Source organism: Sebastes fasciatus, chromosome 23, assembly GCF_043250625.1.
Source record: "Sebastes fasciatus isolate fSebFas1 chromosome 23, fSebFas1.pri, whole genome shotgun sequence".
Taxonomy (NCBI): Eukaryota; Metazoa; Chordata; class Actinopteri; order Perciformes; family Sebastidae; genus Sebastes; species Sebastes fasciatus.
The window spans coordinates 17,023,479-17,037,502 of NC_133817.1; the positions used below are offsets into that span (position 1 = coordinate 17,023,479).

Sequence of the window (14,024 nt, forward strand, 5' to 3'; positions counted from 1 at the left end):
TACGACTGGATAAAGGAAACTTGGATTATACTGCATGAGTTGTGTGAGAGTTTGTAAATGTATATAGTTTTGCTGTTGTTAAAAACACATTTACTTCAATTCATCCAGACTTTTCTCTGATTTTTTATTCTCCCTTCATCGTGGAGGCATGCGAGAAAAACAGTTTTCTTCAAGAATTCAAGGTAATGCGCGGTGAGTAATTGGTATACAAATGATCCTTTTGTGGGAGAAGTATTCCTTAACAGCCTCCCACTCTATCAATTCATCTATTCTGCTTTTATCCACCATCCAAAGAGCCAAACTCACAGCTATGTTGTACTCCCAGTTCATCCTCCAGAAGTCGATGACAGTGTTCTGCAGTGGGCCCTGAGTTGCAATATAGGCCTCTGGGCCATCCATACCCTGAAGGGAGCGATGGGGAAAAAGAGAGAGAGAGAAAGCAAGATCACAAATCCACAAAAATATATATTCTGTAAAGGCATTTTATCTCCACACTGGATGTTCCTGTGATTCATATAGCACTTTATACCACCTACATTTCCCTAGCACTGTAATCAAAGTGTCAAACAACAAAGCAAAGCTGCTCTTTTTTTTTTTTTTACCTTGATGAAGTTAGCATTGACGTAATCTGTGTCCTGATTGGTCGTTTTTAACGTCAGCTTCACCCTAGTGTGATCAACTGGGGAGAGAAAAAGAGAGAGAAATGTTTACTTTGATGCATTTGAAATAGTTTCTACTTGCAGTTACAGATGATGAAATAAGACCAGACAACGAGAAAGAGAAAAAGAGTGGACGGAAAGACAGAACAATGGATAGAATGGGATATAAAGAGGGACAAAGAGGACAAACTGGAGAGGAATGTAATGTAAAGAGGTTAATGGACACGCGGCAACATCCTCATTCCTAATGTGTGTATACAATGAATGCATGAATGGATGGATGGATGGATGGAGAGAGGAGAAAAAGAGATTAAAAGGTATAAAACAAAGTAGGACAGATGTTGGGTCATAGAAGCTTCCCCCCGAGGTCAATAAGTACAGCAAGAGCCCATTACATGACCGATTACAACATACTGGATATCTGTATTTGTTCTAAATGTGTGTATATATATATATATATATATATTTATATTTATATATATATATTTATATATATATTTATATATATATATATATATATATATATATTTATATATATATATATATATATATATATATATATATATATATATATATATATATATATATATATATATATATTATATATATTTCTACTAACATGACATTTCAAGTGAATTTTGGTAGACTGCATGCATGTGTCTTACTTTCCAATCTCCAACTGTCTGTCTCTACCCATTTTTTTTATTTAACCAGTCAGTCAAAAGAAATGTTTTATAGTTCCACAGTGGTAGGCGATGATGTAGTTATAAAAGTAATCAACTTTGATTGAATGTGTGTTTGTTTTTCTGGCACACAAAGTGACAAAGCTGAGGACATTAATACATGATATTTTAATGCTGCTGTCATGCAGGACACAGGCTTTCATGCGGATTACATTGTCAAGCATTGCGTAAAAATAGCATATGAATTACTTAGTCAAATTAAAGTGTTGTAATCATCAAAGGGATAGTTTGAGGTACTTGTCCACAGTCAGTGTATTACCTACAGTAGATGACGGTCGGAACATCCCCACTTTGGAGAAACAGACAGGAGTACCAGCAGGAGAGCAAAGCAATGTACTGCTGTCGACGGGGCCAACAGCAAAACATAATTTAGACACCTAAAAGAAAGGCTCAACTAAAAAAAAAAAAAAATCAATATCAGTTTAAGTGTACACTATATTTAGAATATTTTCACCACTTTATCTTGCCGTCAGACAGCCCTTTCCAACTGAAGTCGTTGTATCCATCTATGCTCTTGCCAAAGCCACCAGACTCCACTGACAAAAACATTGATTTTACCTCGCAGTTGCTGGTCTACCGCTGCCTTGATCAGTTAGATTCTTTGTGCTGTTGTGTGACTTTGGTGAATCCGAACTAACCAAAGTCACACACAAACAAACTAATCTGATCGAGTTAGCGGTAGACCAGCAACTTCCCTGTTCGGCGAAGTAAAATTACTTTTTTTTGTCAATGGCGTCTGGTGGTATTGAAGAGGGCATAGATAATGGCTTCAGGTCCACGTCGGAAAGGGCTGTCTGACAGCAAGATAAAGCGGAAAAATATTCTAAATATAGCGCAGATTTAAACTGATGTTGATTTTTTTTAGGTGGCTAAAATACGTTTTGCTGTTGCCCCATCCACAGCAGTACATTGATCCAGACTGGGGTGTGTGCCGAAAGTCATCTACTGTAGGTAATACACTAACTATAAATAAATACTATACAAACACACTTCAAAACACCCAAACTATCCCTTCAATGGCAGCACAGGAAGGTCATCACTGTGAATCAGCTGCATGCATGTGAGGTATCCAGAGTGATGAAGTAGGAGATCGCCACTGAGGACTAGTCCTTGCTTGATAACATTTGTTCTAAATCTAAATTTGTACATCTTGTCCAAAGATGGGAGGATTGTTTTGGTACATTGCAAGGTGGATGACAGAATATACACAAGACAGTAAGAGAAAGTAGGAGTGAAACAAGACACCCAGGAGCTACACTGGCTGATACAGTCAGGCACGATGATACTTTGAATGCAATGTGATGTTGTTCACCGGTCTAGTAGTGTGAGTTCTACTGACCAATATATTCACCCAGTTCACATTAATACACTAAATATTAGCATGCATTTGTTGGTGAACCAGTTGCTTACATGGCAGGATATCTTTATATCTGTTCTTCTTGACATTCTCCTCCTTCTCTCCTACGTTGGTGGGGTAGATCTTCTCCGTCCGGTATTTAGTCGATAACCGCCGTAACCGCTGGAATAAACAACACAACAAGAGACAAGAATATATTTAGTATACTCATCATGATGGGAGATAAAATAGAAAGAGATTAAATGCTAGCAGAGCAGGGTCAACCTGTAATACAAGTCAGACAGAAGTCGGTCTTTATCTGAGCATCACACCAGTAGAAATACAGAAAAAACTTTATGAGTTTGAGAGAGCAGGGATAAAAGTGTTGGAAATGAAACTTCAATCTGTGGTGTCTTTTCACACAGGAAACGATTCATTTCAGTTTCATATATTATCATATATTAGCTCCGAAGCGTCCTGGCTTACATACACACTCATCTGACACACTTTACCTATCCTTCAACATTCACACTGCCGCTAATACCACAGCAGCCGACCCCCCACACATACTCCTGCTCCTCTTTACGTGATAGTGCATTAAGTCAAGTTAAGTGTGGCCAGATCTAATAGTATCTGACACTGATGAAGACACATTCAGTTAATGGGAAGAGAACAATTACTGCGTCTCTTGTCTGACAGTAGGCCAAAGATCAGCTAGCAGTCCTTTAACTTGAGTCCATTCACAGTATACTCTAATCTATAAGAGATGTGTTTGTCAGTATAGATTTTACTATCTAGATTTTCTACCAATATAATCTATCTATCCATTTAATACCTCTGGTTGTCTTGGACCATTTGCAAGTTCATGTTTTAGTTAATATTTCATCCGTATAGCACCGATTCACACGAAAGCGGTTCAAGGTGCTTTACACGATAATAAAACAGAAGGGCATAATGGTAAATATACGCATGCGTGCAGGCAATGGTGCAAATGAAGAGGACTGTTTCATGGCAATATTGGATTTAATGTTTTTTTTGCATCAATGCCATGGAGTGATTTGTCAGATATTTCACTAATTGGATCAGACATGAAAGGACTTTTCAAGGACAGAAAAGGACATGTTTCTAAATGCTAGTTCCTTTGTTTGTATCTCAACTGAATTTCCAGAAAATTCACTATAACATCATCGCTTGCTACTACGATATAATAACATAAAGCAGGAAAGCAGATTTTACTACCACAAATATACCAGGAAACAAAAAGATTATCACATGCCATCACTTAAGGAAGAATCACCTTCTCCTCGAGGCTTCAGAAAAGAAAATTTGAACAAATTGTGGGGGAAGTGGAAAATGTATATTCCCCCGAAACGCCCTTCTTTCATTAAAATTTGTTTATTTAATTTATTATATATATTTTTTTCTTCATCTCAAATGAAAAACAACCCGTGTTCTATTTGTGTGGGCTATATTTACATTGCAAAAAGCTGTGTGAACTGTTGCTGTAATGTGATCCCAGATAAAGGTTTGTTATCAGTGACGGCCTTCTTAAATGTGAGAGAAAACTACTTTCCTTCCCTCGAGCTGTGCAAATTTCTAGAGACGATCAACTCCTTTTCCTACACATTTGATTGGTAACAGTTGCTTGTGTGCTTCAGATTTCTATTGTACTGTATTGTTGCTTTCGGTTGCATCTATATTATTCTATGGAAATCACTGATTTGGTTTCGTCTCAACTCCGCAAGCATCATTTATGAGAAGAACAACCCGATCACACAGGAAGGCGTATAAATAGCACGACACTTCAAGGAAATTCCCTGTCATGAGGACACATTGTAGGCTTATCGCTTGTCATTTGTACGCCGCTTTTCGTGTCAATTGTTAACACGCAACAAAACTACTACTAATGTAAATGTATGAAACAACATCATCGTTGGGCTTAAAAAAAAGTGTGTAAACTAATTGAAATATGTAATGGAATGTATGGAAACAACATAACATGTCACTAAAAAACATGCTAACAAAACAAAACATCGGTCTCCTGGTTAAAAGTCCTGTGTTTGTTGGACCCACTCACCTCCTCTCCCACCCATCATAAGCGGTCTTTCCCACTTTTTATCCTACGTCACTAGCTCCAAGTGTAGCATATTTAAGTGGATGCATTTACATCGCAGACAGTACAGACTACATGGCGTACAAATGACACGCCTAAAGCAAGAGAGGCCTTCTCATTGCACGCTAAATGCCTTGCACATTATCGTGTCATTCATACGCTTTTTTGTGCTACTGGGCTGGAGAAGAAAGAGGCTTCAGCTACAGCCACTGATCACACATTAGAGTGCTGAAAATGTTTTGGTCATCAAATACCATCTATACTGCTAAATGTTATGTTTACACCTTAAAAGAGCAAAAGACATTCAATATCGAGAAAGTGAGTGGTCGGAGAGTGGGAACTCAACCTCAAATTAGGGGACTTCTTTCTGAAACTCCCAGTGAATTTCGTCGTGCAACTCTTTCTCATTCACGCCTTCACTGCGGCCTCGAGTGTCACAGCGAAACTTTGAAGAAACTTCAAAAAAACAGCAAGACTTTTGTAGCTTAAAAAAATCTCCCGCTGCCCGACTCTGATAGCGCTCGCATGATGTCGCTCTCAAGTGCCTCGTTTTTTAAATTCTCTCAGTTGGTTCAATCACTTCCTCCTCTCTTTCTGGGACAGTGAGGGGAATTAGGCATCACTCCACGTTTTCTGCCTCTCTCTCTCTCTCTCTCTCCCCCTTTCTCTCTCTCTCTCTCTCTCTCTCTGAGAAAGTCAGCGTGGGCGTCCGGGCTGCCGGAGCCTCGTGTGAAAAACGGTCCCACCTCTTCTCTCTGGCGCTGACTGCAGGCTTTCCTCGTGTTTGCTGTGACACTGTACATCCTGATTTCCTGAGAAAACTGAAGGACTTTTCTTCCTGTGGCTCTGTTTCTCTTTTCACTTTTTGTCATCACATCACTTCCGTGCTACTGCGGAGACGTTGAATACACACAGACAGAAACGCAAAGACACACACCCAACAGCTACAACATAAAACAATGATATTGCGCAGCTGAAAAAATCTGTCCCATTTAGTTACAGCTCTGGATGTAGTACATATTGCCTCCATGCATTACACACATCTTGATGCATATCTTCAAAGTTACAAACACTTAACTGAATCTCTCTCCCACCCACAACTTTCAACTCCTGTCTTTCTATTTTTTCCTTCTTCTGAAAGTTGCCTTTTTGATACAGGGCTTTACTACTTTCATAAACTGACGAGCTGACTGCTGAATACACTACTGACACACAAAATAAACAGCTTAGACTAGCGGCACAGAGGCACCCTAAAGACATAATGAGTTTTTCGGCTTTCATTTTGCATCGCTCATCTTTCTAAACCGCGACGACGAGCCGAGGGAGAGGAAACAAGGGAGAGGAGAGGAGTTACAGAGAGAAACAGAGGTATACACACACACACACACACATAAACACAGAGAGACTGTGGGCGGCAACACAGCTGTGCATGTGTGTGTTTGTGTGTGTGGTAATAGCATTAGAGCTCCTCTGGCCCCATGTGAATTACATTTCCAACAGAGGTCTGCTTCTGTGCTGGGCCAGGGCCCGGGAACACACACACAATGAGCAAAAGGAAGGCAGGCAACAGTGATTTGGGATGGTTTGTGATTCCCCCAACCCGCAAAACACATTATGTGGAGACAAACATGCTCACAATTGTGCCCTCTAACACTATAATGATGATAAGTATTTGTAGCCCATTTCATTTAATTTACAGCAAACTGAGAAGTAGTCAATTCTCCCATTAAAGCCTCTGACATTTTGTAGCATCGAATCAATGATTTGTTTTGGCCCTGAATCACTAGTTTTAATCATAGACTGTATATGAGAAGTGGATGTAGTCACCGTTACATCACCCATTGGTTTGTGGACTGCCGTTTTGAAGCCTTGAGTTCAGCATTTTGGCCGTCGCTATGTTGTTTTTTTGCAACCAGAAGAGACACGAGAGGATGGAGCTAAGTGCAACCGAACGCTGAATAAGACATTTTTAGGCGACCAAAATGTTACAATTAACGTTCATGAACTGAAAACACACTGTGAAAGGGTTAAAGTTGTAAGACGAAACCACGGGCAACTCCCAGACCGGACAACGCCGTGGTAGCAAGTCGCGGCCTGTCAATCACAAGGTAGCCGCGCCCTAAAGCATCCCCTGCTTTATGGTCTATTTGACTCTAAACGGGACCATAATTTACTAAATGAACATCATGCTGTATTGAAGAAGACTTTTGATTGAGATAATAAATCAAGTGAGTAGTAGGCTCATTTTCTCATAGACTTCTGTACCATCAGGCTTCTTTCTGCAACCAGACGAGTCGCCCCCTGCTGGCTGTTAGAAAGAATGCAAGTTTAAGGCACTTCAGCATTGGCTTCACTTTTCAGAACCGGAGGTTGCCCACTGGATTTAATCGAGAAATGATAGACTATGTCAGCTGCCATTTAGGAAAAGATTTCATGTTTTCAGAAGCTTACAACTTGTATAATCATGAGGTCAAATTGCAATGGATTATCCACAGAAAAAAAACCTAGAAAATAACAACTTCAGTATCTTGCTCAAAGACATTTCAGCACTTGTAATTCCAGGCTTACACCTCCTCAATTCAGGGGATCAAGCAACAAACACTGAGTTTAAGGTCTGGTTCTTTGACCTGGCCAACATATATGTATATATGCACAACAGCTTGTTTCTGTAATCTGTAATCTGTCAATGACACAATTTTTGCACTAGAAAAGCATTTTGTACTATATATTTAAGATTATGTCACTTACTACAACTGTCAAATTACCGACCGCTACAGTGCAATGGCTGCGTAAAAACTAAAAATTGTGAAAAGCGTGACGTGTTTTGCGCCTCCTTTTGTGCTTATTAGCAAAAATGCATATGGAATCAGTCGACACAAGGAGATTAGTAAATGCATCAGTGCAATCCTGTGGTTATAGTTAAGTTTAGGGGCTACACTGTCATACTATTTCCATCCAAGTAAGTTGTATGAAAACATTCTAAGCATTGCATACTTAAATGCGGATTGGGTGTGTTTTTCCATCACGTCATACTTACACTTTAAAATAGCAGAAATATGGATCTGACACCTAAGAGAAGCTGCGGTCAACAGATATATTACAGTCAGCATTTCAAAATGTCCATAATTAAACTACCATTTATAGTCAAATAACCTAATTACTGATAACAAAAATACACCTTACATATGTATAAAAGCTTTCTTGTATTCAAATTTCAGCTGTTTTCATTTGATAAATCATTAAAAAAAAAGGACTTGGATGGAAACCCAGCTACTGTCTGTCTCGCCATTTTTCTCTTTACTTTCCATTGTCCAACAGACAGACCCTGTTTCTAATTACTCTTACTTCCTCTGTTACGTAAAACACACACACACAAAAAGACAAATAATGGGTAAGCCTGGAGGATGAAGAAGAAATAAAGCAGAGGGAGAGAGAGTCCTCGCCTGCTGCTCTGTACCTTTTCTAAACAAACCGACCAGAGAGGAAAGAAGTGAGGGAGAGGAGATATTTTGGATAAAGGAGTGATTCGGAGAAAGAAGGGGGGGAAGCAAAGGGGAGGTGAACGGGGAGGAAAGAGGGAGAGAGAGAAGGCTAGCGAAGAAAGGAGGGAGAGCCAAGGCTTTTAAGAGGCTCTTGGTAACTAAGCTAATGGGTTCTTTTATTCCTCGTTTCTGTCGTCCATTCACACGCTCTCTTTACACACTCTGTCGCTTCGCACTAGCTTCTGTCGTCAATGGAGGGGGGATGCCGAGGAAAGAGGGCAAAGGAAAGTAAACATCCTTGTATCTATCACTACTCAAGTGTATTCCCCTATTCAATTCTTATTTGTTGCACAACAGTTAGCGGTGGATCGATTTCTCCAAAATGACGACAAGTCATGGAGCAACTCTGAAAGGATAAAAACAAAGACTGGTAAAAAAAACAAAGAGAAAAGAAAGAGAGGATAGAGGGTGAGATGTTTTGGTCAATCTTATAACTACACATCTCTCTCTTCCTCATTCCGCCCATCTATCAGTCTATCTTGCAAGGCTAACTAATGATCATTGTCAATAATATCACTTACAATGAGTCAATTATTCGATTGGTTGATAGACAAAAAATTCTCTGCTGCTATTCTCATAGTAAATTCGTCGTTAAAGTGATTTCTTTCGAGCATAATTGCCAAATATTTGGCAGCTCTAGTTTGTCAAATATGCAAATTTGATGCGTTCTTCATCCTATGTGACGGGAAACTGAATAAATTTGACTTTTGGACTGTTATGGCCTTTACACACCGGGGGCGTGACGGATAAACAGCACAGAAATAAGAAATACTCGCCTGTGAATAGTATATGTCTAGGGCTTTTATGGTGAAAGGTAAGAACGGAAGCAGTTTGCCGTCCTGGTTCGGACTACGGAGCCTCCTTGTTATTGTTTCATAAATATAGGCGCAACCCATTCTGCACAATGTGATTGGTTTATGCCTTTATTTACAGTGTGAAAGTCACAAGTGCAGTTACATAGTTTTCCCCCCATCGTTTGTACCTTTATAAGTATGTAATGCACAGAAGCGCAGGTACAAATCATCACAGGAAACACCTCTCTTCACAGGAAAGGGAAGTTACTGAAACTCTTCGAAAACTCTCATCAAAAAGTTCTCCATGGTTTTCACACATTTAGAAAGACAAGAACGCAGTGAAACCACCTACGCTTTGTGGTCGTGTCAGCACAATGAGTGACGCAGATTACCCGCATTGTAACAGCTGACGGACATCTGTTAGAAGATGATGTTCACTTGCACTTTTGTCAAAAGTTCAACTTGTGTTCAACTTTTCCGAACAATGTTCTCATGCCACATGTTCGGTCAGCCCAGGTCATCTACCAACACTGGTTGAAATACAACTTTATCTGTTTTTGATGTACAGTATTACAACGGTACGTCACTCCAGTGCTTTTATCACTCTTTTGTCCTCAGAATTAAAAGCACAAATGATTAAAATAATAGAAAATCACATTGCTCCCGTTCTTACCGCACTCTATTTCTACCTTTCTACTCCCTTCTGTCTCTATTATTTGCCTACTTCCCATCAGTCAGGAGTCAAACAGCATGACTGAGTTGGCCAGTTTCCTGTGAACGCTTGACTTCCACTGCCACACACACACACACACACACACACACACACACACACACACACACACACACACATGCAGGGCGTTGCCCCCTAAAGCCCGGTGCCGACTTCACAGACCCCCTTCAGGGTGCGACTGAGTCATGTGTGCTCCCAGACACATTTCTTCACAATGACTTGACTTGGCCTAAAATGGCTCGAGGATGTCGGGGCAGCTACTGGGCACACAGAGAGAGACAGATGGAGAGACAACGGAAAAGACGGTTAGAAAAAGAAAGAAAAAACGCCAACAGAGACAGAAAGAGCGCTAGGGAGGTGGAGGTAAAGAAGAGAGAGACGTAGTTGTTAGTGGGTCTAACCTACTTTCTGTCTCCTGGCTGAATAAGTCAGCATCGCTGTACTTCCCTGGCACACTGAATAATTCACACACACAAACACACACCGACACAGAGAGAAACACGTTCTCTTTCTTGAACTCAGCAGTGAGCACTGATTGGCAGAAAATATGCTCTTCCTGCAGAAGCTATGGGAAAAAAAATGTTTTTGTGTGTGTGGGGCCAGGAAGTGGGGGTGTCGAGCGCTGGTGGCAGAGATGCTGCACTGACGGTCACCTTCCATGCACACACACACACTCATATAAGCTAAAATAGGTCACCCTTTTACAAAGCTCTCAGAAAAATCAATCTCCCGCGCTGCGAGCATGCGGGGAAAAGATGCACCGCCACAGCACAGAGACTAAAAGGTCTGTATGGCTCTCTATATATATGAGCCTGTCACTCTGCGTCTCTCTATGTCAATTCAATAAACTTGATTGGCTGCTTTTCTTTCTCTCTATGTGACATTAGTGTCCCAAATCAGAAAAAAAAGCTGCAAAGTCATATTTTGCTATACAGAAAAATGCAAATGCACCAAATGAATGCATTATATATCAATCAAGTGAATGAAAAAAATGTGTACCGTTAGTTGTGAAAGGAAGGGGTTATGATATAAACAGCAGCAGCTTTAAATGAATATACTCTTTCTAGCTGAGAGTTAGGTGTAGGTGGAGCAAATGGCCAGTTAGCTTAGCATAAAGACTGGAAACCAGCAGAGACGCCAGGAAGTTACTGCTCCCAGCCAAGAAATAGTCCGGCAGTACCCCCCCCATAAAAGAGCGAACTAATGTTTTAACACTTCAGCTTTTGTACAAATTAGACAAAACACAATTTAATGTGTTAATTGAAGGTCCTGAGGTGGATTTTGACACCTTTAGATTAGAGAGTCAAGCCTGCTGTTTTCCCCTTTTCCTGTCTTTATGTTAAGATAAGCTTAACAGCTGGGGTATGGGGTATGACACATGCGCAGTGTAACTGGAGTTGCGGTCGTGCGTTGCGATTGGCTCAATTTCGGCGAGTACAGACCAGGTTTTACTGCTTATGTGTTGTACCCCAAAGATATGACGCGTGACCCAGCCTCTTTCAATAGGCCTTGGTCCGAACCAGGATGGGAAACTTTATTACTCCTTTCAACTTTGAGAAAGGCAGCGTACACCAGATCCACTCCTGTTCTTACCTTTCGCCATAAAAGCCCTAGACATATAATATTCGCAGGCGGGTATTTAGTATTTTCATGTTGTTTATTTGTCACGTCCGCGGTGTGTAAAGGCCTTAACTCTCAGCAAGGAAGCAAATAAGCATATTTCCCAAAATGTCAAATTATTCCTTTAAGTGTTTAAAATCACATTTTTCAGAGAACAGGTCACCATGTCAGGTGTCCACTGTTAGTTTAACAGTTAAATAGAGCCGAATAATCAAGCTCAATCACAAAGGAAATAACATGAAACCCCACCCTGACCTTTAGTGCGAGTCAGTGGTCCAGCAATATGTGTGTGTGTGTGTGTGTGTGTGTGTGTGTGCGTGAGACCTCCTCGTTAGCTAAAGATCCTGACAAAGATAATGTCCGACCACTAGCATCAGTTGCCAAGCTGTATACACACGTGCAAACGTGCACGCATGCATTGTGCAGTCATTTCCACTTTATGGCTACTGGCCAATATAGGTCAGTGGAGCACTGATAGCATGAGTGTGCATGATGAACATACACTTACACACACACATGTGTGGGGTTGTAACAGCCCGTTAATCACGGGCTCAAAGCAGAACGTGCTTTCCTTTAATTAGCCATCAGGGTTCCCTCTTCTCTGTCTGGCACTCTTTCATTTTCAATTCCTAAACTATCTGACCGAATGTCTAATTGTTATGCAAGTCAGGCAGCTGTTCAGCATGAGAGATATGACAACACAAAAAGCAGAACATAATGTTAAAAAATAGGAATCCCACAAAAGAAACTAAAAGGATTTAATCACCAAAAAACACAGAAGTAGAAGTAAAATATAAGAACTGTGTATACCTCTAACATGCGTCTATGTGTCTGTGATTGCAGACGCATCTTGTGTGTATGTGGTCGGCGGCGGCGATACGGTCACACTGACTGCAGGAAGCACCTGGCCTGAACTGAAAGCACCCGCTTCAACCAGCCATTCTGGGTGCCCACTTCCTCTGGGACCTCAAATCTCAGTTTGGCATGTACAGTACACAGACCCGTACAGTATGCTGTATGTTTCTGTATGCGGACACAGAAAACCTACTCATACGGCTTACTTTGAATAACGAGTCAGTGTGTTTGTGGCTTTTATACGTCAGAAGATAAAACAAAGTGGACAGTGAAAATAAAAGCAGGAGGAAGGATGTATTGACAGTCAGAGAAACTGATGAGTGGCTTAAGTAGAACAGGGAGATGTGGAAAAACAATAACCAGAAGACCGTCTTCTGGCTTAAGTATCAGAATATCTGTTGAAGCGTGTAAATGCATCCGTGTGTTTCCTCCACTTGTTTTTTTACCTACGTTTGCATAAAACAAACTCCTGGAGTGTAAACAGTGGAAGTTTGAAAAAAGGTTTTAATATCACAAAGTTGTTACGCTAGGCTGTGCAATGAAGAGACTCTGCGAATAAATCATGATGTGCAAGGAGCATGTGACTTAAACATCACACAAGCTTCCGCCAAACGATGAGAAGACTAATGTTCCTCAAATGAACACAAAACAGCAACAAAATACCACGATTCAAGGTTTGACTGACACACTTATTATAACGTCATCTCATTGCGCCCTGCGCCACCAAGTATTTATCTCAATGCGCCCAAATCCTCATATCCGCATAACAGCAGTGGACGGGAAACCACATTAATCCGCATTTTCTTTCGCAGATTTCCTGAAAATTTCTGTTAAAATTTGCCCTACATTTGGATAAAAAGTTGACTATTGAGTTTGACTTTTTTTCAGATTATCAAGTGTATCAAAGTGTAAACATTTTGCATTTCAAACTGAGAAAGCAAAAAAATATATATACAATATTGTATGATATAAAAATAACCCCATGACACAATAACAATGACTACAGTTACATGCACAAAATATTACCTTTTTTTTGCCCTTTATTCCGTAAAAAGAGAATATTCTCACTGAACTGTTTACATGGCTGATGAAAATGATTATTCCACTAATATTCCTGTTTCTATGCAGCCTTGCATACTCAGATTAACTTAACCGGTGGTGGGCTTGTTCGACTGTGTGAACACTTCGACCAGAAACGTGGGCTTTTCTTTTGGGCATCTCTGCAAATTGTCGGCGAGTTGGTTTGTGTACAACGCACATGAATGGCCGTAAACAGGCAAGAGGCCGTGTGTCGCAAACTGACGTAAAAACCGCAGCCCACATATTCCGAATGTGCTGTATACATGTTCAAAGCTCCTACCATCTGAATAATATCAGCATATCCCACATTTCTTAATCGGAAAATGCTCCACTCGGAATAAGGCCTAATTCAGAATATTGTCATACTCGGAATAAGAGTGGAATATTAGTGTGCATGTAAACGTAGTCAATAATAGATGCTAAACAATTACAATAGAGTGGCCAGGGTTAGAGACTGGGCAGTCAGAGAACGGGGATGGAAAAATAAGTAGAGGAGAGCTTGTAAGGATTAAAAAAAAGGTCTTACAAAATGTGACAGAATGGGAAGTTATA

The 14,024-nt window shown here is 40.4% G+C and overlaps 1 protein-coding gene across 4 annotated transcripts in view; it reads right to left on the reverse strand.

Annotated features, from left to right (window-relative positions):
- Positions 1-14,024, reverse strand: part of ptpn12 (protein tyrosine phosphatase non-receptor type 12) — a 59,534-nt gene that overhangs the window by 34,323 nt on the left and 11,187 nt on the right. For all 4 annotated transcript variants that reach the window (XM_074625275.1, XM_074625276.1, XM_074625273.1 and 1 more), the window contains exons 2-4: positions 2,813-2,921; positions 603-679; positions 307-402 (exon numbers count right to left, since the gene is read on the reverse strand). In XM_074625275.1, the coding sequence (XP_074481376.1) occupies positions 307-402; positions 603-679; positions 2,813-2,921 (282 nt within the window). The remainder of the gene's footprint in view (positions 1-306; positions 403-602; positions 680-2,812; positions 2,922-14,024) is intronic.